Source organism: Notolepis coatsorum, assembly GCF_963971535.1.
Source record: "Notolepis coatsorum genome assembly, chromosome: 15".
Lineage (NCBI taxonomy): Eukaryota > Metazoa > Chordata > Actinopteri > Aulopiformes > Paralepididae > Notolepis > Notolepis coatsorum.
Window position 1 is genome coordinate 46533802 of NC_140179.1, and position 25275 is coordinate 46559076.

At 41.6% G+C, this 25275-nt stretch overlaps 1 protein-coding gene across 3 annotated transcripts in view; it reads right to left on the reverse strand.

Annotated features, from left to right (window-relative positions):
- The window catches only part of LOC311241822 (protein PHTF2), a 175724-nt gene that overhangs the window by 17126 nt on the left and 133323 nt on the right, over positions 1-25275 (reverse strand). The window contains exons 5-15 of one of the 3 annotated variants that reach the window (XM_084330739.1): positions 21931-22000; positions 17102-17260; positions 15811-15976; positions 12651-12812; positions 10900-11131; positions 10131-10271; positions 7178-7405; positions 6514-6642; positions 5781-5866; positions 4818-5010; positions 273-404 (exon numbers count right to left, since the gene is read on the reverse strand). In XM_084330739.1, coding sequence (XP_084186865.1) covers positions 273-404; positions 4818-5010; positions 5781-5866; positions 6514-6642; positions 7178-7405; positions 10131-10271; positions 10900-11131; positions 12651-12812; positions 15811-15976; positions 17102-17260; positions 21931-22000 — 1698 coding nt within the window. The remainder of the gene's footprint in view (positions 1-272; positions 405-4817; positions 5011-5780; positions 5867-6513; positions 6643-7177; positions 7406-10130; positions 10272-10899; positions 11132-12650; positions 12813-15810; positions 15977-17101; positions 17261-21930; positions 22001-25275) is intronic. The other 2 variants (XM_084330741.1, XM_084330740.1) reach the window with 2 other exon arrangements.

Here is a 25275-nt window from a genome sequence, read left to right on the forward strand (position 1 = left end):
ATGTACCTTGAGGTAGGACCGTAGTGACAGACGTGTGTATGTACCTTGAGGTAGGACCGTAGCGACAGACGTGTGTATGTACCTTGAGGTAGGACCGTAGTGACAGACGTGTGTATGTACCTTGAGGTAGGACCGTAGTGACAGACGTGTGTATGTACCTTGAGGTAGGACCGTAGTGACAGACGTGTGTATGTACCTTGAGGTAGGACCGTAGTGACAGACGTGTGTATGTACCTTGAGGTAGGACCGTAGTGACAGACGTGTGTATGTACCTTGAGGTAGGACCGTAGCGAAAGCCACATTTTTATGTTCTGAACCTTCTTCAGTCGGAAGTGAGCAACCTCGGACTTCCTGGCTCTCCTGGCTGACGTCAGGTGACCAAAAAGCTTAGCGAACAGTAGCCTCTGTAACCGTAAACACAAGTTACATTGGCCTCCTATAGACACGTTACATTGGTACAATGGTACACAGACACATGTATGTAAACAAACAAACACACATGCATACAAGCTTGTACACAATGAATGTTCAACGTCAGTACAAAGGGCTGTGAGTGACAGTCAATTTAAATTCAATTCAATTGATTGTAATATGATATATTTGCACATTTTCTACCATAACTTGCCCCCATAAACCTAGGGCCAGATTTCTCAATACATTATATACTTGGCAAATAAAGGTGATCCTAGTCTCACAGAGCCAGCCCTCTCTACATTTAGTGCAGGAGAGACAATTAGTGGGTCTCATTCACCAACAAACTTCTCAGGGATTCGCTCGTAGCTAAGAGCAGGATTTAGGAGCGCTGAAGAGCAGTCGTACGGCCTGGTGTGCGCCGTGTTCTTAAAGGCTTTATTGTGGAAAAAATAAATAGTAATCATGGTGATTGCATTCACGTCAATTCTACAGACATCCTTGGAATTAAATAGTCATAATAATAATAAATACGACAATATTTGTATGATGAAAAATTACGTTTTACATTAACAGTCATGCCTCAACAACACATTGTGATGTCCGAAAATAAATAAAAGCACTAGACCAACACTGCAAATGACAGTGGATAAATAAATAAGAACTAAACCCAATTGCGTGGATATAGCTATAGTGGAATAGACTGTATTAATATTCCATATTTATTCTGTCTTCTGTTGCACGCTCCTGGCCACCTGCCTCAGCGCACACACACACACGTACTGTATAGCCTATGTGCGTAATGAATGATCAGTATTCAAACAAAATGTCAAATTATTTGTTCAAAGCATGCTCAGAGAGAGAATCACAGATTAAATATTTCTTTGCAGGGTGCATATATTGAACACGTTAAGGAGGCCAGATTGCTTAGAGTTATAATAGATGAAACACTATTGGTCAACTCACATTAACAATATTGTAACAAAAATGAGCAGAAGTAATTAAATTATTAGACGGAATGCCTATTTTTTTTAACTGACACAGCTACCAAGCAAGTCATACAATCACTAGTTTTGTCACATCTGGACTACTGTCCAGCAATCTGGTCAAAATGCATCCAAACAAGACTTAAATAAAATACAGCTTACTCAAAATAGAGCTGCAAGACTTGCATTGCATAGCTCAATTAGAAAGTGTTGAAAAAATGCACAAGGAACTGTCATGGATGAGAGTCAATGAGAGACTAGTGTGTAGTCTTATTTTGTTTATGAGAAATATTTATACTTTACATAAACCTGTGTGACTCTTTTTGCAGCTGGTGCTTATTAGTGATGGTCATGGCTATGGCACTAGACAAGCCTTGAGGGGTCGGTTCGCCCTGCCGAGACCCAGAACTGAAGCCTTAAAGAAAACTGTAATGTACAGGGCAATGTCCTACTGGAATAGACTTCCACAATATTTGGTTTCAATTACCAGTAAGGTGGGATTCAAGAGGAGACTACGAGTGGCTGTAATGCAGAAAGAGATTGATTTTGGTTGGGTCTAATTCGTGTGTTGGGCTATGTGTTGATTTGGAATGTCTTTGTCTAGTGGTTATGAGGAGTATTAGAGTATGAGTGTATGGAATGTCGTGCTGTTTTTGAGCACGTTTTAGTTTTCTCCGAGATGTCTCCGTTTGTTGTTTTATTGATATTTGTTGTTTTATTGATATTTGATGTGTTCTATATGTTTGTATATTTGTTATTGTTCTACATTAGAAAATTTGGCATACATATTTGTTTGTATGTCTGATTTTGATTGGTTTAATGTTCTATAATTGTTTGTATATTTTATTGGTGTTTTATTGATATTTGTTTTGTTTTTATGTTGTTTTATTGATTATTCTTGTTTAATTTTTATATGTTTGTATCCAGACCCCAGGAAGAATAGTCGCTGCTGAGGCAGTGACTAATGGCGATCTGAAATAAAGAAATCAGTAGGCTTATATTTTTCCGAATTACTTATTTTATTTATTATAGACTGTATTAATATTCCATATTTATTCCGTCTTGTTGCACGCTCCTGGCCACCTGTCTCGCGCACGCACACACACGTGCGCGCACACACACACACATACACACACGACCTGCTGTAGTAAACGCTGGTGGTACGCTCGACTATGAAACCTCAAACGACATGATCTCCTAATAAATTAGAATAATATAAGCCTACTGTTCATTCATTATGCACGTAGGTTATACAGTATGTGTGTGCGTGCGCTGAGGCAGGTGGCCAGGAGCACGTAACAAGACAGTATAAATATGGAATATTGTAATTTGATGTGTTCTTTTTTGTACATGTTAAATGGCTCGAAATAAACTTCATTCATTCATCCATTCAATAGTCTATTCCACTATAGCTAAAAAAACGATACGTAGTAGTATCGCAATACTTTGCGTGGCGATACAGGGATGCCAAGTATCGATATTTAATTATTCATAAAAATTGTTTTTTATAGTAATAGTACAGTAGTCCACACACACATGTGCATTCAGTTAAGTTGGAATATGACTGTAATACAAACAGTTCAGTTTGTCAGGTACATGCAACACAGATTACAGTGTTTACATCTGTCTGCTTGAGAAAATACCATGTTCTGCAATAAAAATTATTGAAGTGAGATGAACAGACTGAACTTTATTTTATTAGATAAAACATGTTGACAGTTTTACTTTGTAGTTAAAAAAAAAAAAAAAGATAAAAAATATATATATAATATCGAAATATTCGCGATATATCGAGTATCGCAATAGTATCGTATCGCGAGATCTCTGGCGATTCCCACCCCTAATAGCTATTGTGTGCTGTATGAGGATAATACATTTGAATCTAATAAAATTTGTATCCGTCGCAAATCGCTTCCGCGCTACCTGTTGAATACGGGGGTCAGCAGCACATCACAGATGCAATGCTGACCCTCTCCCTTCCGTTTTTGCACACAACCCTGGCCTAATAAGAAGCCGGCAGGGCGTGTTTGTATGCTAATTCAGGTGTACGAGAACGCGCTTCCTGTTTGAGAATGAGTGACGAACTTCATTCAGGGGATCGCAGCTGTGATCATTTTGGCAACTTGAGAGAACCTCTCCACACGTTGATGAATCCGGGGGTAACTGTCGCAGGTTCTCTTACAAACTTCCAACGAGGTTGTCGTGAGAGGAAACTTACGACAATGTTGGTGAATGAGGTCCATTGTGAACTAGGGTGAAAAAAACCATTCCTATTGTTGTGGTCACTGATCTTAACACTTTGAGTGCCACTCACGAGATTTCTCAGATTTTTTTTTTTTTTAGCGATCTGAAAAATTATTGCATCACCCAAGCCTACCCGAGTATAGCCGAGCGGCGCCGGCGATCACTGTGGAAAAAAGCGCCCCCTGTCGTCTCCCAGATGACATAAGTGATTTTGGAATGGACTCAATGAAAATGAATGGGGAAAAAAATCCGGTACTCCACATTTTCCAGTTCACTGATCCAGCTGGGGTTACCACAGTTCATTCTGGAACCTCAGATCCCCGCGGATCATGAAGATCTACAGTATCGCGTTGGATCCATATACGTATCGATTTTTTCGAATGGTGATCAGGAATTGGAATATACCAGTTGGATACCATCTGATGTCAGGTAAGGACTCTATGTTATCAGTGTTAGGATAATCAGAGTAAGTTTGATGAAGTTATAAGCTGTTTTGTGAAATGTCTTCTTTCGGTTTCACTGTAAAAGTCTGTGAGGAAATCAACGGAGCGATTATCCGTGCACGGCCGTAATGTGCTTGCGTGCACGTATAATATTGATCATCTAGCGTTTATTTGAAAACGATTCATAAAAAGGCAGACGAATATCAACGTTGTGGAATATTCCACTAAAAGACGATTTTCATAGAATGCTCCAGAATGAGCTGTTTTTTATATCAAAACGGGGGCTTTTCTAACTGCTCTGAAACGGAAACGACGCGATAAAAAAACAATCTGCCTTGACAGCACTGACTGGAAAATAGTCTTTGATAATGCGATGGGCAGATTAGACACATAGCCATAATTTAAAACATAGATTAAGCGATATTAACGTTAACATTGGCGCCGATGGTGGCATTCAGCCGGTAAAACGGAAAACCAGGCGTGGCGCTCAAAGTGTTAAAGACTTCCATTTGTCTTTTTTTTTTTTTTACAGTTTTACAGTTTTCAAAATCGCTGTCTTTAGGATCAGCTGTAAAATAGTGAGCGGAAGTGAATGCTGACTGAAAGTCGGCCAATGGGAGTCTTATACGTGTGGTCGACATCCTGTGAGTCAGACTAGGTGATCCCAATTCTCATTCGTTCACACACAACATACTGAAGTTGAACGTGAGACGTCGTCAGCACACCCTCTCACCTGTTTGTAAGTCCTCTCTGCCACACTCAGCAGGAAGAAGAAGAGCCATATGAGGCAGATTCGCACCAGGAAGCTCAGGGTAACCATGGCGATCACCGTGGGGTCTGAGTCGGACTCGCCCCCCAGTGCCACAGACAGCAGCTCACTGACCGAGAGCGCAGTCAGCTGATCCAGGTCACAGTACTGAGCTAGCCTATAGGTGACAAATAATGTTCTACATTTATAATCAACATATAATCAGATATAATTGTGTCCTGTTTTCTCGTCAGTTTTGCTTTGTTACTGTAATTAGTAAATGATAATGAGCCTCATTTATCAAAGCCTTCTTTGACTTGATCCTAGATTCCATCATACGATACTTTAAAAGAATATGATGAAAACAGATGAAAATGACCCAATTGCTCTGTAGAATTCATACATTGGGTCATGATAGAAACTGGTTTTTAGCTTTTACTGTATCACAGAAAATTGGGGAAAGTTCAAGGAAACCTCTGATTTTGACATCAAGATGACTTATTATCACATATTTGACTTGGATTTGGTTGTAAGCACAACTGCATACATGTGGTCCCATGTCTCCCATGTGTGGAAAAGTGTCATGAATCTTAACGTCCAATGTTAAAATATAATGTAAAAATGTCATGTAAAAATGTCATGTAAAATATAATGTTAAAATGCAATATAAAATTAAATGTTAAAATGTAATATAAGATGTAATGTTAAAATGTAATATAAAATGCCAAAAATGAATGGATGACAACTGGATATTCAGTTAGTTATTCTCAATTCCTGAAAAGTTGTCGTTTTGGAGAAATGTTTGTAGGTTTCTTCAGGAACGTCTAACTGACACATTATTGCTATTATTGCAATTGACCTCTCTTGACCGAGAAAAGGAGGGTCAAGAAAAGAGGGCGGAGTTTGACATAGGTCAATTAAAGATACAGTTTATTTTATACTGCTCACCTGTAGGCGAAGGGTGTGAGACCAAGAGTCACTGAGACCACGTTACCAAACACCTGATACCCAATACCTGGAGTAAACAGATTCACCTAGAGAGAGAGAAAGGGGCGGGTAGGGGAGAAAGAGGGGGGAGAGGGTAACAGTTAATGTATTACATGTCTCAGTCTGTCACTCCTTAGATTATTTTAGCCATCTCTCTCTCCTTCCTTCCTTTCATTCATCCCTCCCTTCTTCCACTTATACCTCGACACATCCCTCTCTCACTTCCTTCTATCCATCCATCTCTCCATTCTTTCATCAGGGTTCCACAGACATTGCAAAATGAAATTCAAGGACTTTCAAGTACTTTCCTAAGCATCATTTTTTCATTTTAAAAGGGCATTTAAAAGGATCCAATTCACTTTTAAATGCTGTTTTTTTTTTTATAGAAAAAAAAATCAGATCCAATATTTATGGCTTAAAACCAATTTCCGATTAGTTACACTTAAAAAAATAAAAAATAAATGCAATTTCTTGATTCAGAACAATTCTATCATGGATGAACAAAACTTTCGATGCAAATGGTTGATTTGAATTTCAAGGACTTTTTAAGCACCAAACCTTGTTAAAGAATGGGCTGTTTAAGGACCTTGTGCGAACCCCGTTTCATTTCTTCTGAAAGAATGGAAAATGGCTACGTTCCTTCCCTCTCCGTCTATTCATCCATGCCGCCACCCCCCCCCCCCCCCTTACTCACTCTGTTCATAATCATTCCGCTGATCTCCAGAACAGACATGTCTGCCTTCTTACAGTCGTTCCCCTCCCACACAATAGCGCTCACCCGCTCCAGGCCGGGGTTGGAATTGTGGAGCCATGGTACGTGTCCCTGAGGGAGGGAGTGAGGGAGGGAGGGAGGGAGGGAAGGAAGGAAGGAAGGAAGGAAGGAAGGAAGGAAGGAAGGAAGGAAGGAAGGAAGGAAGGAAGGAAGGAAGGAAGGAAGGAAGGAAGGAAGGAAGGAAGGAAGGAAGGAAAGAAGGAAGGAAGGAAGGAAGGAAGGAAGGAAGGAAGGAAGGAAGGAAGGAAGGAAGGAAGGAAGGAAGGAAGGAAGGAAGGAAGGAAGGAAGGAAGGAAGGAACACACACACACAGAAGCAAAGAGACAATAAGTGTACATGTCACAGGAAAGCATGGGAGTTTTGAATGAATAGGTTTTAGCGGCGGCTGGTTCAACACTGCATCTATTGTAGTGGGACACTTAACTACTGTATCTTTATTATGGTGGTTAGATGACTTGACAAAACAAATCACGATCAATCGGAAAAACATTACGCCATTAGGAGGAGCTGGGATGGAACTGGGAACCTTAATACACAACTGCTCTACCTCCTAAGCCACTGACATTGTGTGTGTGTGTTTCCAAACCTGATGAAAGGGGTCGTCCCGGTACTCCTTCTTGGCGGGGGGGCCGACGGGCGTCCCTCCCGCCTCCCCCTCGGTCTCGGACGTGCAGGAGGACCGACACTCGGCACAGTGCAGGAAATCCTCCCACAGAACGTCCTCCGTCTCCGACTCATGACGCGTACTTTCAGAGTCCTGAGTACGCAGGCTGGAACACCTGGAGCTACAGCTGGTACCGGACTTAGGAACCTCCTAGAGAGAGGGGGGGGGGGGGGGGGAAGAGAGAGAGATAGATAGAGAGAGGGGGGAGGGAGAGAGAGACACAGAGAGATAGAGAGAGGGGGGAGGGAGAGAGACAGAAAGAGAGAGGGGGGGGGGAGAGAGACACAGAAAGATAGAGAGAGAGGGGGGAGGGAGAGAGAGACAGAAAGATAGAGAGAGGGGGGAGGGAGAGAGAGACAGAAAGAGAGAGAGAGAGGGGGGAGGGAGAGAGACACAGAAAGAGAGAGGGAGAGAGAGTCACACACACAGAAAGAGAGAGGGAGAGAGAGAAAGGGGGGGGGGGCACAGAGACACAGAAAGATAGAGAGAGAGGGGGGGGAGAGAGACACAGAAACAGAGAGGGAGAGAGAGAGTCACACACACAGAAAGAGAGCGGGAGAGAGAGGGGGGAGGCACAGAGACACAGAAAGATAGAGAGAGAGGGGGGAGGCACAGAGACACAGAAAGATAGAGAGAGGGGGGAGGGAGAGAGACACAGAAAGAGAGAGGGAGAGAGAGTCACACACAGAAAGAGAGAGGGAGAGAGAGAGAGGGGTGGGGGGGCACAGAGACACAGAAGGATAGAGAGAGAGGGGGGGAGGCACAGAAAGAGAGGGGAGAGAGAGAGAGGGGTGGGGGGAGGCACAGAAAGATAGAGAGAGAGGGGGGAGGGAGAGAGAGAGACACAGAAAGAGAGAGGGAGAGAGTCACATACACAGAAAGAGAGAGGGAGAGAGAGAGGGGGACACAGAGAGATAGAGAGAGGGAGACACAGAAAGAGAGAGGGAGAGAGACACAGAAAGAGAGAGGGAGAGAGAGTCACACACAGAAAGAGAGAGGGAGAGAGAGAGGGGAGGGGGAGACACAGAGACAGAGAGAGAGAGTCACACACACAGAAAGAGAGAGGGAGAGAGAGAGTCACACAGAAAGAGAGAGGGAGAGAGAGAGGGGAGGGGGGGGGACAGAGACAGAGAGAGAGAGAGAAAGAGAGACACACAGAGAGATAGAGAGAGGGAGAGAGGCAGAGAGAGAAAGAGAAAAAGGAGACCGAGAGAGATACATGATCATTAACAATACTTATTTAAATACACAATATTCTGCGTGCGTATATCTAGAGTGCTATTTCTCATAATAGTGTGTGCGTGTATGTGCATTTGTATATAAACATGTGTGTGTATCAGGCCATGTGAGCGGATCGGCGCGGGCGTGAAATCCGCTCTTCGCTCTAGACGGCTTGTTCCGCTCCGCTAATCGCTCATGTTGACCCCGCCCCCAAGTCGCTCACCGCTCACCTTGAATCGAGCGCTCCCCGCTCCCCATCGCTCGGCAGATATTTTTTTTTATTTTTTTTTAGGATGGTGTAAATTAGCTCAAACTACAACAGTCTACACCCCCTGGGCCCCTTAACAATTGTTTGTATTGAGCCGTATTGTAATTGTACCCATTCTGCAATGTTAAATAACGTTGTTTATCCATTCACTAGCTCTACTAAGCGATGATAGCTAGCCTAGCCACAATGCTATGGTCGCGGCCATTCACGTTAGCATGTAAGCTAACGACAACAACAATGGCGGCATATACTTTTGTCTAACAGGATGTGAGTGACGGTTCACCCTTCTCATTGGTTGAAAATGGCCTTCATGTTTGTACATCGCCATCTGTTGCTTTGGCATTGTACTACATGTATATTACATCAGTGTTAAACCACTGTGAGCGGCCCGGAGCGAAGGAGAACTCTCGCTCCGGACGTCGCGCCGACCCATTTTAAAACCCACTCACTCGCTCATGTCAAAACCGCCCGCTCCGCTACCTGCGCCGCTCACACGCCGCGCCGCTCACACGCTGCGCCGCTCACACGCCGCGCCGCTCACATGCACTGGTATGTATGTGTATGTTTTTATTCATGATTCATTGAGATTACGAATCTCGTTTGCAAGAGACCTGGCCAAGAGAGCAGCGTTAAAACATACATAAAACAGATACAGAATACATAGAATAATATTGTTATTAATAAGTGTTCAAGGCCACAGTATTTATATGTGTGTGTGTATGTGTGTGCATACAACATCGTTTATCGTACTAGTGGTGTGTGTGTGTTCTTGTTGTTGCGGAGTGTATGTCAAGATTCAAGATTCAAGAGTTTTATTTGTATGTGTGTGTCTATGTGTGTGTGTGTCTCTATTAGGGATGCACCGATCCGATATTGGTACCAGTATCGGCCGCCGATATCAGTAAAATAGCTGGATCGGGTATCGGTAAAAAAATATATATATATCGGATTTTTTTTTACATTTTTATATATAATAAATAAAATAAGAAATAACCATTCAGTACATTTATATCTATGTGTTAATTTGTTACATTTAGTTTCACTAAGTTAGGAAAGTAATGTTTTAAGTCAAGCCTGATGTTGCCTTGCACAAAATAATGATCCCAGTCTCTTCCACACAGTGAGGCATACCGTTTATTAATTGAATGAAGTTTATTTTCTGTCTTTGTTTACAACAAATCAAAAACACACTTGTGATCCTTTACAATTCTTAAAAACTAAATATATTTTAATATATATATATATATATATATATAAAAAAAAAAGTGGATTAAATTTCTTTTTTTAAACTTTTTTGGAAAAAGAATTTGGACAATGGGTATCGGAGCGGTATCGGTATTGGCCGATACCCAAACCCAGGTATCGGTATCGGGACTGAAAAAGTACCTCGACAGCGTAGTGTTTCTTGTAGTGGTGTGTGTTCTTGCGGTTGCGGAGTGTACAGTCGTTGTTCATTCTCTCCACCCCCCTGCGGAGGGCGCTGTAGGACGCCTCGGGATCCTCCTCGCTGGATGCCTCAGACGGCTCCTGAAGACACAGCAGGCGAGTCACTAAGCCACTAATACATTATCACAATTATTATTACCATTACCTTATTATTATAACTTATTATCATCATCATCACCTTTTTATTATCATCACCTCATTATCATTATTGTGATGACCTTATTATAATTACCGTATTATTATTTCATTATTATTATTTCATTATTATAATTACCACCTTATTATTATTACCTTATTATTATTACCACCGTATTATTACCACCACCTTATTATTATTATTATTATTATTATTATTATTATTATTATTATTATTATTATTATTATTATTATTATTATTTCTACCTTATTATTATTATTAATTATAATTTTTACCTTATTTTTATTTTACCTTATTATTATTATTACCACCTTATTATTATTATTATTATTATTATTATTATTATTATTATTATTATTATTATTATTATTATTATTATTATTATTATTATTACCACCACCTTATTATTATTATTATTATTTCCACCTTATTATTATTATTATTATTATTATTATTACCACCACCTTATTATTATTATTATTATTATTATTATTATTATTATTATTATTATTATTATTATTACCACCACCACCTTATTATTATTATCATTACCTTATTCCCATTCATCAGCATCAGCCCACCGCTGCAGGGGGGGTGGGTGTGAGTGGGCACGACGTGGGCGTTCCAGCACGCCTCGTCAGCAGCTCTGAGCAGCGAATCACATCGCTGCTCGTGGAGCTGAAGCCCCTCCTCGCTGCTCCGGTTGGTCACCCGGCCGTCCAGTGACACGTAGCCATTGTCGGTCTCCGTCGACTTGTCGATGGACAGCTTGGACTTCTTCGATCTGAAGAAGAGAGAGCGAGAGAGAGAGAGAAAGAGAGAGAGGAAGGGAGGATAAGGAGGGTTGGAGATAGAGGGGGACAGAGGGACGTGGAGGATGGTAAGGGTCAGGTGAGGGACAGGGTCACACTGAAGGACACACATGTACATCTAGAAGCTGGGATGAAGGGACGGGCATGCAGCATGCACAGCAAAACTAACCATGTGTACGTTCAGGATCACACAACATGTGGAACTTTAAACACAACTAAACGTCATTCACGTTGGGCGTTAATACAGGATATACTGTGGAGATATGGGTACTGGTAGTTGTTATTAGCGAATGACTGAATTAATACAAATTTTCTTCATTAAATCTAAAACGTTCCACATTGTTGCATCTGCTGAAGGCATCCTTTGGTTCGCTGGAATCAGCTGCATGAGGAATAGAAAGGGATATGGGAATCTATTGGACCTAGAGGGATAACTAAAAGGAGCACTGATCTAGAGTCAACTCCAGTCTATTAGGATGAATGAGGTCATGAAGACAGGTGTTCCTGGCCACTGAGCCCAGATCAGCGCTCCTCTCAACAACATGCCATGAATCAGTAAAGCTCAGGAGACTTGATGGGTGAAGAAATAATAGACGGAAGAAGAATATACTGCTTTTTGAACACAGACTTATTCCATTCATTGATGAGCCGCACACAACTAGATAATCTACCAAATGTTCTTCTTTCAACATACTTTCATGAGAAGCCAGTTTTGTAGGGTCAACCATTACAGTAGATCCAGTTTCTTCTGCTAGGATAAAAAATATCTTAATAGTATTTTAACTTCCAACAGATGAACCTGAATTGTATCATCTAATAAAAAGAAAAAAGAAAGAAGGTAAATCGAAAGAAAGTGCATCCTTGTTTACATCGTACTGTGCTGCTCACATCGCCAACGTCCCGGTCGACAGGAGTGACGTTTTGACTTTCGAGTATTATTCTACTTAAATCATCCTCCAACAAGATCAGTTTACTGACCGGTGAGAGAGGGTGTAGCAGTTCAGGAAGCAGAAGGTTTGTTTAAAAGGTTTGGGGTAAATTCACTTCCAAATAAACCCAGTCAGAATGTGAATGTGTAACTCAACAAGTTACAAACAGACATATCCAATGACTTCCTTTCAGATTGGCAATGAGTCCCTTTGTATATATATATATATATATATATATATATATATATATATATATATATATATATATATATATACACACACACACACACACCGGTATATATATATATATATATATATATTTGTATTATTATGATGAGTATTTATTTTATTATTTTGAATATCAATTGATATAAATATAATATATATATACATGCTGTAGATACATTGTATATATATATGCTGTAGATTGTATTCCATACATAACTTGGAAGATTCCTTTTCAAAACGGACTGATTTGATGAAAGTGAACTGATCCCAGGCCCCTTCACTTCCTACTTGACCTCTTATTGTGAAAAGATGAGAAACAAAGCGAAATACACACCCAGCTTTAAAGATATCATGCCAGAAATCTTGGAAGAGAGCGCACAGTCTGTATGTGCTGTTGGCTGTGTGGGAGTGTGGCGCCCCCTCCTGTGTGTTATCGGTAGTGCTAGACCCGTCGCCTTCCCTATGCGCCTCCATCTGAGAGGCCTTCCTCAACTTCCTTCGGTTAGAGGAGGAGGAGAAGAGGAGGAGAAGAGAAACTTAGAACGGGGGATCCCAAGACGCTGCTCGGAGAGGAGAGCGGGAGAGGTTCAGAGGCTCTGTTTTAATCGTCTGGCGCTAGGATTCTTGTCGGTTTTCAGTTTTCAACTTTATAGTTGGGATGTAGATAGAATGCATCCTATTCACCATGTTCACACACGCGGAGGCCATTTTGCTCTTATGTCACACTCAGGTCGGGATTCCCCTTTCTACCGTGGGTGGGAACAGGGTTCGAAAGGAATCCCAATTTGAGCATGACATAAGTGCCTCTGTGTGCATATGGTCAATATAAGATCAACTCCCTTGAGTCAAAACAGGAGGAGAAAGACTTCAAATTCTAAAAGGGAGACTTTTAACATTTGCAATTTTAGTTGGTAATTATTCTCCACTAACCAAAGTTTGTACATTTGTCCCTTGGTTTCAATGACATGGCTTACTAGCTATGCTAACATGTCTCCTTTAAACCAATGGCCACAGATAGCTGGAAGTTATAATGCTAACAATACTAAAACACCTTTTTTAGAGAAACTGAGGGAAGAATGTAGAAACGTTTTTCTCCAAGGTGATGTCTGGCATAAAAAACAATAACCAACTAAAATGTTTATGTTTCAAGTTTCCCTTTAAAGGAACACTCCCACCATTTTGAAAAATACACTATTTGCCATCTTCCCCAGAGTCAGACAAGAAGATTGATACCAGGTTCATCTCTGTGTATTCCAGTAGCCTAGCTCAGCACAAGGACTGGAAGCGGTAGGGAGCAGCTAGCCTAGCTCAGCACAAGGACTGGAAGCGGTAGGGAGCAGCTAGCCTAGCTCCGTGAAAAAAGTGAAGAAATACAACGTCCGACGACTCCAAAACTGACAATCTTCTCATCCGACTCTGGGGGAAGACGGCACATAAGTGCATTTCCCAAAATGTTGGGAGTGTTCCTTTATTAAGAATGGAAACCTACTGTCCTATTCAAAATAAATAAATATATATAAAAACAATGACTGAATGACACGCTTGAGTGAACGTGCTGTCATTAACAAATTAACTTCAATTTGTGTTTTTAAACTCTGAATTGAATAATTGAATTCAGATTACATTGACCCCTACCCTGACATAGACTCAATCGAATTAAAGAGAGAGAGATAGATAGATAGATAGATAGATAGATGGAGGAGGGAGTGAACGAGAGAAAGAAAGATCCAGAACAGAATCACTCTTGCGATAAAATAACGTTGCCCCTTTTTCAACGATTCTCCTGTTCAAATTATAATTTGAAATAAAGTAATTTAGGAAAAGGTGATGCAATGAGAAAAGCAGTTTGATCCGAAGGCGCACCTAAACCCAAACCCTCGTTCCAAAACTGTGGCATGGTCCAATTTTCTTTGCTGAAAATTGTCTTTTATAATGTTCTAAAAATCAGCAGGTACAGCGGTCATGACAGCCACACACACACTGACGAGATCTTTAGATCCGACGAGATCTAAAACCTACAAAGGTTTCTTAACTAAAGAGCAAATCACAGGTAAAACTACACAACACAGGAAGTGTGTGAGTTAGTTCCTGGTCACATGACCCTTCCCCCCACACACACACACACACACACACACACACACACAAACTCGGATATATATGCACACACACTCCTCTTCTAACAAATGACCAGGAAATAACCCACGAGAGGACCTTTTCTGGAGACCTCATAGCACAAAAATAAACCCATCAGCTCATCGGCTGATTGACCAACCCCGTAAGACCAATGTATTAATCAGGAGATTTTAGCGAGGGACTGACATTCAATTTGAATCTCCCCCTTGTCTTGACCTGGAACCCAGGCTCATGACAACACATGTACTACTACTGATACAATCACAGCGGACTGGTCTTGTGAATAGGAAAAGTGCTATAGAGCTTCCAGAAAGATCTCCCAGAGGCTTAAACACACTTCCACAGAGCTGGCTTTAAAATAACCTTGACATGTGGGATTTGTCTTTGTATGTGTAATACATAACAAAAAGATGTAAAAATTATAATAAATAAAGCTAAAATAATACAAAGAAAATGTCAAAGTATTTGCTTAAAGGGGAATGCCACTCATTTGATGAATTCACATAATTACGATAGTGATGTGGCCCAGGTCAGCCCCGTCGGTACCACCCATTCCTCCTAAAGGCTAGAAATCAGAGAGCGAAGCTTCCAATCTGTGACATCACTGGGATGTAAAACCATAAATAATTGACGGGGAGCCGTAAAATATCTCTGTGAGCTCTTACACCCAGAGGATGTTTACAGCCCCGTTTAGAAAAGATAACAACCCTCGACCATAACCCCTCGTGTGAGAACAAGATTTACTGTCAGTAAACACACTCATCTACGAGGAACCTCCAGATTTGAAATCTAGGTGACCTCACAAATCCCAAGTTTTCCCTCCCTCCCTCTCTCTCTCTCTCTCTCTCTCTCTCTCCGATGAGTGATGCACGTTCACAAATATTGACGTTAACTGTCCTGGGAGCACAGGAAGAACATTGTGAATCCATTACAATGTGGTCTCATTCCCCTTTAAGTATTAGAAACTGTATGCACTTTCATATCAACCCAGAGCAGAGCATCACAAACCAGCAGGAGAAAACAACAGTGGAAACAACAGCAGCAATGGAGTATTAACGCATCTCACATTCAATACCCACCTCTCTCCCCAATTCCTCCATCTCTCTCTTCCCACCTCACCTTTCTCCCTATTCCTCCATCTTTCTTTCCATCTCCCCCCCCTCTCTCTCTCTCTCTCTCCCCCCCACTCCCTATTCCTCCATCTCTCTGTCCACCTCTCTCTGCCTCCATCTTTCCCTCTTCATCATTTCCTTGAATCCCTCTCATCTCCCTCCCTCCTCGCCATCCCTCCTAATCTCAATCTCTCTCCCTTTTTCCCTCTCCTTCTATTCATCCATCTCTCCCCTGTCTCCCCCTCCTACCTGCGTCTCTTGGCTCCGGAGCTGGAGACAGGCTTGGGTGTTCTGGTGGAGACTATCTGACAGTGCACGGTCCCCAGCAGCAACATGAGCCAGGTGGCCCCGAACACCTCTGTGGCTGGAATACCATGAGTGTGAGGAATGGATGCATACAGGACCGCTGCAGACACTGGAGGGAGAGAGAGATAGAGAGAGAGAGCGAGAGAGAGAGAGAGAGATAGAGATAGAGATAGAGATAGAGATAGAGATAGAGATAGAGATAGAGATAGAGAGAGACGGAGAGGAATACACAGAGACAGAGAGAGTCGTCTTTATCTGAATCGGTGTAGCCCTAATACTAAGACACACACAGTGCATATTTAAATACACACAAATATATACATGCTGCATAATAATAATAATAATAATAATAATAATAATAATAATAATAATAATAATAATAATAATAATAATAATAATAATAATAATAATAATAATTAGGGGTGTAACGATTCAACCTCACAACGATTAGATTCGATTACGATTCTTCAGGCAACGATTCAATGCATCATGAAATCTCTTCATTTGACCACGGTTCGATTCGATACATTTTCTATCAGTTGATTCCCCAAACAATGTTGAATACACAAATGTGGCTGGGGGAACTGATTCACTCAGCATGAATGGACTATAGGTCAATACATTATATATTTTTTTAAACACAATTTCTTTTTATAATAATAATTTTAATTTTTTATTTCGATTCTAATCGATTCTAACATTTTCAAATCGATGCAGTTGAATCGTCACATTAGGATAGATGCATCGTTACACGCCTAATAATAATCCAATTTGTAGTGCACGCTACATTTGGAAACCAAATCTCAGAGTGCTACAGGGTAAAACATAGGCTTTAAAAATTAAAGCAATTAAAAAACAAGGTATGAAAACATCCAAAAATAACAGACATGTATAAGAAGGCTTTTGTGAAGAGGTACGTTTTTAGTCCTCTTTTAAAAGAAGCAGTGGTCTGTGGTGCTCTCAGGTAGTCAGGGAGGGCATTCCACAGGCGAGGAGCAGCCGAGCAGAAGGCCACACACACACACACACACACACACACACACACACACACACACACACACACACACACACACACACACACACACACACACACACACACACACACACACACACACACACACACACACACACACACACACACACACACACACACACACACACACACACACACACACACACACACACACACACACACACACACACACACACACACACACACACACACACACCTTACCTTGCAGTAGGTATAGGGCCAATAGCAGGAGGAATATGGATCTGGAGGTGACCTGTATCCACCAGCGGTAGAAGAAAGGGAAGAGGACCACTCTCACGAGGCCCTTCCTGGTGAGCGACGCCCAGGGACTCTCTGGCTTGGCCTTGGCGAACGCGGAGCCTGGCGGGAGACGCACAGTAACACACACATGTCACAACCTGTGATACAGAGTAGCAACCCGAAACTGTACATTCAACTAACAATATCATCCTGAAACTGTACATTCAACTAACATTATCATCCTGAAACTGTACATTCAACTAACAATATCATCCTGAAACTGTACATTCAACTAACATTATCATCCTGAAACTGTACATTCAACTAACATTATCACCCTGAAACTGTACATTCAACTAACATTATCATCCTGAAACTGTACATTCAACTAACATTATCACCCTGAAACTGTACATTCAACTAACAATATCATCCTGAAACTGTACATTCAACTAACAATATCATCCTGAAACTGTACATTCAACTAACATTATCATCCTGAAACTGTACATTCAACTAACAATATCATCCTGAAACTGTACATTCAACTAACATTATCATCCTGAAAATGTACATTCAACTAACAATATCATCCTGAAACTGTACATTCAACTAACATTATCATCCTGAAACTGTACATTCAACTAACAATATCATCCTGAAACTGTACATTCAACTAACATTATCATCCTGAAACTGTACATTCAACTAACATTATCACCCTGAAACTGTACATTCAACTAACAATATCATCCTGAAACTGTACATTCAACTAACATTATCACCCTGAAACTGTACATTTCAACTAACATTATCATCCTGAAACTGTACATTTCAACTAACATTATCATCCTGAAACTGTACATTCAACTAACAATATCATCCTGAAACTGTACATTCAACTAACATTATCATCCTGAAACTGTACATTCAACTAACATTATCACCCCGAAACTGTACATTCAACTAACATTATCACCCTGAAACTGTACATTCAACTAACAATATCATCTCGAAACTGTACATTCAACTAACAATATCATCCTGAAACTGTACATTCAACTAACATTATCGTCCCAAAACTGTACATTCAACTAACATTCTCATCCTGAAACTGTACATTCAACTAACATTATCATCCCAAAACTGTACATTCAACTAACATTCTCATCCTGAAACTGTACATTCAACTAACAATATCATCCTGAAACTGTACATTCAACTAACATTCTCATCCTGAAACTGTACATTTCAACTAACATTCTCATCCTGAAACTGTACATTTCAATTAACATTATCATCCTGAAACTGTACATTCAATTAACATTCTCATCCTGAAACTGTACATTTCAATTAACATTCTCAACCTGAAACTCTACATTTCAATTAACATTCTCAACCTGAAACTTTACAATTCAATTAACATTCTCAACCTGAAATTGTACATTTCAATTAACATTCTCGAGTACTTCAGAAATCATTTTGTGAGATATCCGAATTGATATATCTTTCTTTCTTTCCTCCTTATCTCTCTCTCTTTCTCTATACATTATATTTGGGAACAGATATAGTATATGACAGATGGTCTTCTAGACTCTAGAGAGCAATCTTAGCTTACATCTTAAATTTAGCTTTTGTGGCACGAGGGTGATGAGGTTACTGACCTTAAACTAATCAGCTAAATGTCTCTGTACTCAACATTCTCTCTCTCTCTCTCGCTCTCTCTATCTCACATTTCTTTCTTTTGTTCTATCATACTTTCTCTCTCCTCTCTCATCTCCCTCCTTATTGCTCTCTCAGTCTCTCCATCCCTCTCCTCATCTCTCCATCTCTTTCTCTCTCTAATTGCCTGTGTCTTTCTCTGTGTACCCTTCTCTACCTCCACTATTTCTCTCTCTCTCACACACACTCACTCTATCTTACGTTTCTCTTTCTCTTGTTTCTTTCTTTTGTTCTATAATACTTTATTTCTCTCCTCCCTTTCTCTTATCTCATTTATACTTGTATTGGTATCTTCCAATCTCTCTCCTCATCTCTCTCTCTCAGAGTCTCTCCATCTCTCTCATATCTCTCTTTCTCTGTCTCTCTCCTTATCTCTCTCCCTGGGTCTCTCCATCTCTCTCCTCATCACTCCATATCTCTCCTTATCTCTCCATCTCTTCCTCATCTCTCCATCTCTCTCCCTGGGTATCTCAATCTCTCTCTGGGTCTCTCCATCGCTCTCCTTATCTCTCTCCTCATCTCCCTCTCTGAGTCTCTCCCTCTCTCTCCACCTACCTGTCTCTCTCTCAGGGTATCTCCATATCTCTCCTCATCTCCCTCTGAGTCTCTCCGTCTCTCTCTCCACCTCTCTCGTCTCCCTCTTGGAGTCTTTCCATCTCTCTCCTCACCCTTCTGCCTCTGTCTCTCTCTCAGGGTCTCTCCCTCTCTCTCCCTCTCTGAGTCTCTCCATCTCTCTCTGGGTCTCTCTCCATCCCTCTCCTCATCTCTCTCTGGGTCTCTCAATCTCTCTCCTCATCCGTCTCTCTGAGTCTCTCCATTTCTCTTTCTGGGTCTCTCCATCTCTCCTCATCTCTCATCTCTCTCCTCATCTCTCCATCTCTCTCCTCATCTCTCCATCTCTCTCCTTATATCTCTCTCAATCTGTCATGAAATAACAATGAGGGGAAATTTGACTGTTGAGATGAATAATTGAAAGAGTGATGATTGAGAGAGAGGGGGGAGGGGAGAGAGAGAGCAGGGGGAGAGAGGGGGAGGGTGGAGGGACAGGGAGAGAGGCGAGAGGGAGGAGAGATGTCAATAAAGGAAAGTGAAAGATAGAGAAAAAAGGCGAGAGATGTGAGAGAAGGGTGAAGATAGTGAAGATAGAGGAGAGAGGTGAAGATAGAGAGAGAAAAGGGTGAAGATAGAGAGAGAAAGGTGAAGATAGAGAGAGAGAACGGTGAATATAGAGAGAAAGGTGGAGAGAGAGAGAGAAAGGTGAAGATAGATAGATAGAAAGGTGAAGATAGAGAGAGAGAAAGGTGAAGAGAGAAAGGTGAAGAGAGAAGGGAGAAAGGTGAAGATAGATAGAGAGAAAGGTGAAGATAGAGAGAGAAAAAGAGAGAAAGAGAGGTGAAGATAGAGAGAAAGAGAGGTGAAGATAGAGAGAGAGAAAGGTGAAGATAGAGAGAGAGAGAGAGAAAGGTGAATAGAGAGAGATAAAGGTGAATAGAGAGAGAGAGAGAGAGAGAGAGAGAGAGAGAGAGAGAGAGAGAGAGAGGAGAGAGAGAGAGAGGGAGAAAGGTGAAGATAGAGAGAGAAAGAGAGGTGAAGATAGATAGATAAGAGAGAAAGGTGAAGAGAGAGAAAGGTGAAGATAGAGAGAAATGTGAAGATAGAGAGAGAAAGGTGAAGAGAGAGAAAGGTGAAGATAGATAGAGAGAAAGGTGAAGATAGATAGAGAGAAAGGTGAAGATAGAGAAAGAGAGGTGAAGATAGAGAGAAAGAGAGGTGAAGATAGAGAGAGAGAAAGGTGAAGATAGAGAGAAAGGTAAAGATAGAGAGAGAGCGATAGAGAGAGGTGAAGATAGAGTGTGAATGAGTGACAGGACGTTGACACGGGTGACCGCTGGTACCTGCTGGCACTCCCTGACACTAAACGAAGGGAAAACTGAGGTCATTGTTTTTAATAGTGCCCCCCCGGCCCCCCTCATTGACGCACTTGGTCCCCTGGGTCCAAACCTCTCTACCTCTGTCAGGAACCTCGGGGTCATCTTCGACAGCAATTTTAAATTTGACAAACAGGTCAGCGCCGTAGTCAAAAACAGTTTTTACCACCTTAGACTCCTGGCGAAGACAAAGGCATACCTCTCCCAAAGTAACCTAGAGACGGTGATACATGCCTTTGTCACCACTCGCCTCGACTACTGCAATGCCCTTTACACGGGCATTGACAAATCCCTGCTTCGCCACCTACAACTGGTGCAGAACGCAGCCGCGCGCCTCCTCACCAAAACAAAAAAACATGAACACATAAGCCCAGTTTTGGCCTCACTCCACTGGCTGCCTGTTCGCTTTAGGATCGATTTTAAATTAGCCCTAAATGTTTTTAAATCACTAAATGGCACGGCTCCTCCCTATCTGTCTGAGCTCCTGCACCGCCACACCCCCCACCGATCCCTCAGATCAGCTGACCAGCTGCTATTGGTGGTGCCTAGAACTAGGCTCAAGACTAGGGGAGACAGAGCTTTCTCCACTGCAGCGCCTAGATTGTGGAACAGCCTCCCCCTCAGCGTACGGACCGCCCAGACCGTGCAAGCTTTTAAATCACTTTTAAAAACCTACCTGTTCTCCTTGGCCTTCCCCCCACTTAATCACTACTAGACCCCTGGCCCTTCTATCCTCTTTGTTTTACTGTGCCCTACCTGTTTTTATTACTTTCATTGCCTTACTATGTTTTTAATCTTATATCCTGCATCATATTATTTTGTTTTTTATTACTTTCATTGCTTTACTATGTTTTTAATCTTATATCTTGCATCACATTATTTTGTTTATCAACCTGCCTGTGAAGCACTTTGGTGCCAGCTGCCACTGCCTGGAAATGTGCTATATAAATAAAATTGACTTGACTTGACTTGATGAGCCTGGCATCTCAGGTTAGTGTTAGTGTGCGTGTGTGTGTGTGTGTGTGTGTGTGTGTGTACACAGATGATTATGGGTGTTATGTAAGCCTGTCTGGAATATTATCTAAATATGATCTAATGTTAGCTTAATGGAGACAGTACACAAACACACACAGTGCTTACCTCTAACCAAGTCCACATCTATCAGGTCTGGTTTGACATGGCCTGTCTTCTTTGGCTTGTTCCTCAGACCCTGGAGAGAGAGACATAGAGTTAGACATGAGAGAGAGAGAGAGAGAGAGAGAGAGAGAGAGAGAGAGAGAGAGAGAGAGGAGGGGGGCATCTCCCATCCCCCAATTTAGTCATTATGCCAATTCCCTTCCTGGTCATTGCACGCATTGCCCCACTGTCGGTCTGGGGAGGGTTTAGACTATCGCATGCCTCCTCCGACACATGTGGAGTCTCCAGCCGCTTCTTTTCACCTGACAGCGAGGACTCTCACTAGGGGAACGTAACGCGTGCTGAGGTTCACGCTATTTCCCCCAGATCCCATCCCTGCTGAACAGGCGCCCCCCGACCGACCAGTAAGAGGCGCTGTTTTCAACGACCAGGACACATAGCCCACCAGCTTCCCACTCGCTAACACTGCCAATTGTGTTAGTAGGGACGACTGACCAAGCCGGAGGTACCGCTGACCGCTGGATTGCATTCCAGAGTCTCTACGGTGGTAGGCGAGTGCTTAGTCCTCTAGAGTCTACACTACCCAGCTGTGCCCATGTGAATGGTTTTTTAATAGATAGATAGATAGATAGATAGATAGATAGATAGATAGATAGATAGATAGATAGATAGATAGATAGATAGATAGATAGATAGATAGATAGATAAGACAGGGCGGGAGATGGGGGAGAGAGGAAGGGGTTAGAGAGAGAAAATAGAAGGGGGGTTAAAGAGAGAAAAGTAAAACAGTACTAGTACTAATAAAACAGTACTAGTAAAACAGTACTAGTACTAATAAAACAGTAAAACAGTACTAGTTGTGTGGGCCTGCCGTGCATGTTAAACCCTCACACACACACACACGCACACACACACACACACACACACACCATGCATCCAGGCTAAAACACACACACATCTAGTCGTATGCTTTGTATGCAGAAACGTCCTGTTTCTATGTACTGCAGGGGGCCTATTTCTACTGAATGCATTAAGGCAGCTTAAAATAAATAAATAACAGGGTTGAATTCTGTTTGGGAGCAGTCTGGTGGACATCACGCATGCTGTTCACACAAGACACACATCCTCTCCTCTCTATTCTGGGCACTTTTACACTTGCTTTCTATTTTATTAATCCCAGTGGGGGAACGATTCCTCTGCATTTGACCCATTCTAAGCAGGTAGGAGCAGTGGGCCGCCACAGACGGGGGTCCCGGGAATCAACTACAGTCCTGACGCCAGTGCCTTGTGTGTATGTGCATGCATGTCTTTGATGGTGTGTGTATGTACCTAACGTGCATGTCTTTGATGGTGTGTGTGTGTACCTAACATGCATGTCTTCTATGGTGTGTGTGTGTATGTGTATCTAACATGCATGTCTTCTATGGTGTATGTGTGTGTGTATGTACCTAACATGCATGTATTTTATGGTGTGTGTGTGTGTGTACCTAACATGCATGTCTTTTATGGTGTGTGTGTGTGTGTGTGTGTGTATGTACCTAACATGCATGTGTTCTATGGTGTGTGTGTATGTGTATCTAATAGTGATGCACCGATGTGAAAATTGTGGCCGATACCGATAACCGATATTAATATTGCTGTTCTGGTCGATACCGATATTTACCGATATCGATATCTCTATATAGAAAACACTTTTTTTATGATACTCAAATAAAGAGCGTTCTCCAAAACGCATACTTTTTTTTACTTTTGTAACTTATTTTCAGAAATGACTGATATTTTGAAACTATTTTAGGCCAAAACATGTAAAAATAAAATAATAAATAATAAATATCGGCCCATATCGGCCCTATCTTGATATCGGACCGATACTGATGTGTAAAAAAAACGGCCATATCAGCGGCCGATATCGTGCATCACTAGTATCTAATAGGGGTGGGACGATACATCGATCCAGATCGATATATCGATCTATTATCAATAATCAAATAGGATCGATGCAACGTAAAAAGATCTATTCATATTGCGATACTCTTATTTTGAAAATCCCGCGAGTCATATCTGCCGGCGCCCAGTATTGTGAAACTCCCTGTAGACATTACAGCAGAACAGCGCTACAGAGCGTCTATTTTGCGACCCGATATAAGTCTGTGCAGTTTTTTCCCCGCAACGGGTCAAATGCATCTAACATGCTTTGCATCGTCGCCATTCCTTTATGCCCACGTCGAGTTAAATATCTAAATGAACTGCTTAAGCTAACTAAGCTAAGCAGCTAACCGTGAGAGAACAGGAGAGAGGAGAGGGGAAGGAGGATGGGCGGGGGCAGTCTACCTTTCTGTGGGGGACTGGGGGAGGGGCATTCTGTGTGTGCGTGTGTGTTACTGAGGATGGACAGATAATGTTGATATTTAAACATGAATACATAATAAATGTATTCATGATCATCATGCAACATAAAACAATTGTAGGAAGTTTGGGAGAGGAAGGGGTTTTAGCTTGCGTGTTGTGAGTTCCAAAACATTTTACTTAAAGTTTAAAGCTCAATATATAAAAAGTGAACAGGATGTCTATTTGTATTAAAAACAATAGATTGTTTTTCATTTAAATGTCTGACTCTGGAAGAGCTCAAAAATAAAAACATCAATTGATATTTCCGTAGCCTTTTTTTAGTTGATCTAAATGTGACTGATTGCGTTAAATGGGCACATAATATCGCCTCATATCGATCGCAGGCACCTGAATCTAATCGTATCGTGGCAGACTTCGTGATATCGGCAAATATCGTATCGTTGTCCAAAGAATCGATATTGTATCGTATCGTGATGAAACTGGTGATTCCCACCCCTAGTATCTAACATGCATGTCTTCTATGGTGTGTGTGTGTGTACCTAACATGCATGTCTTCTATGGTGTATGTGTGTGTGTCTGTGTGTGTGTGTATGTACCTAACATGCATGTCTTCTATGGTGTATGTGTGTGTGTCTGTGTGTGTGTGTGTATGTACCTAACATGCATGTCTTCTATGGTGTGTGTGTGTGTGTGTGTATGTACCTAACATGCATGTCTTCTATGGTGTGTGTGTGTGTATGTACCTAACATGCATGTCTTCTATGGTGTGTGTGTGTGTGTATGTACCTAACATGCATGTCTTTTATGGTGTGTGTGTGTGTGTGTGTGTGTCTGTCTGTGTGTGTGTGTGTGTGTGTGTGTGTGTGTGTGTGTGTACCTAACATGCATGTCTTCTATGGTGTGTGTGTGTGTGTGTGTGTGTGTGTGTGTGTGTGTGTGTGTGTGTGTGTGTGTACCTAACATGCATGTCTTCTATGGTGTGTGTGTGTACCTAACATG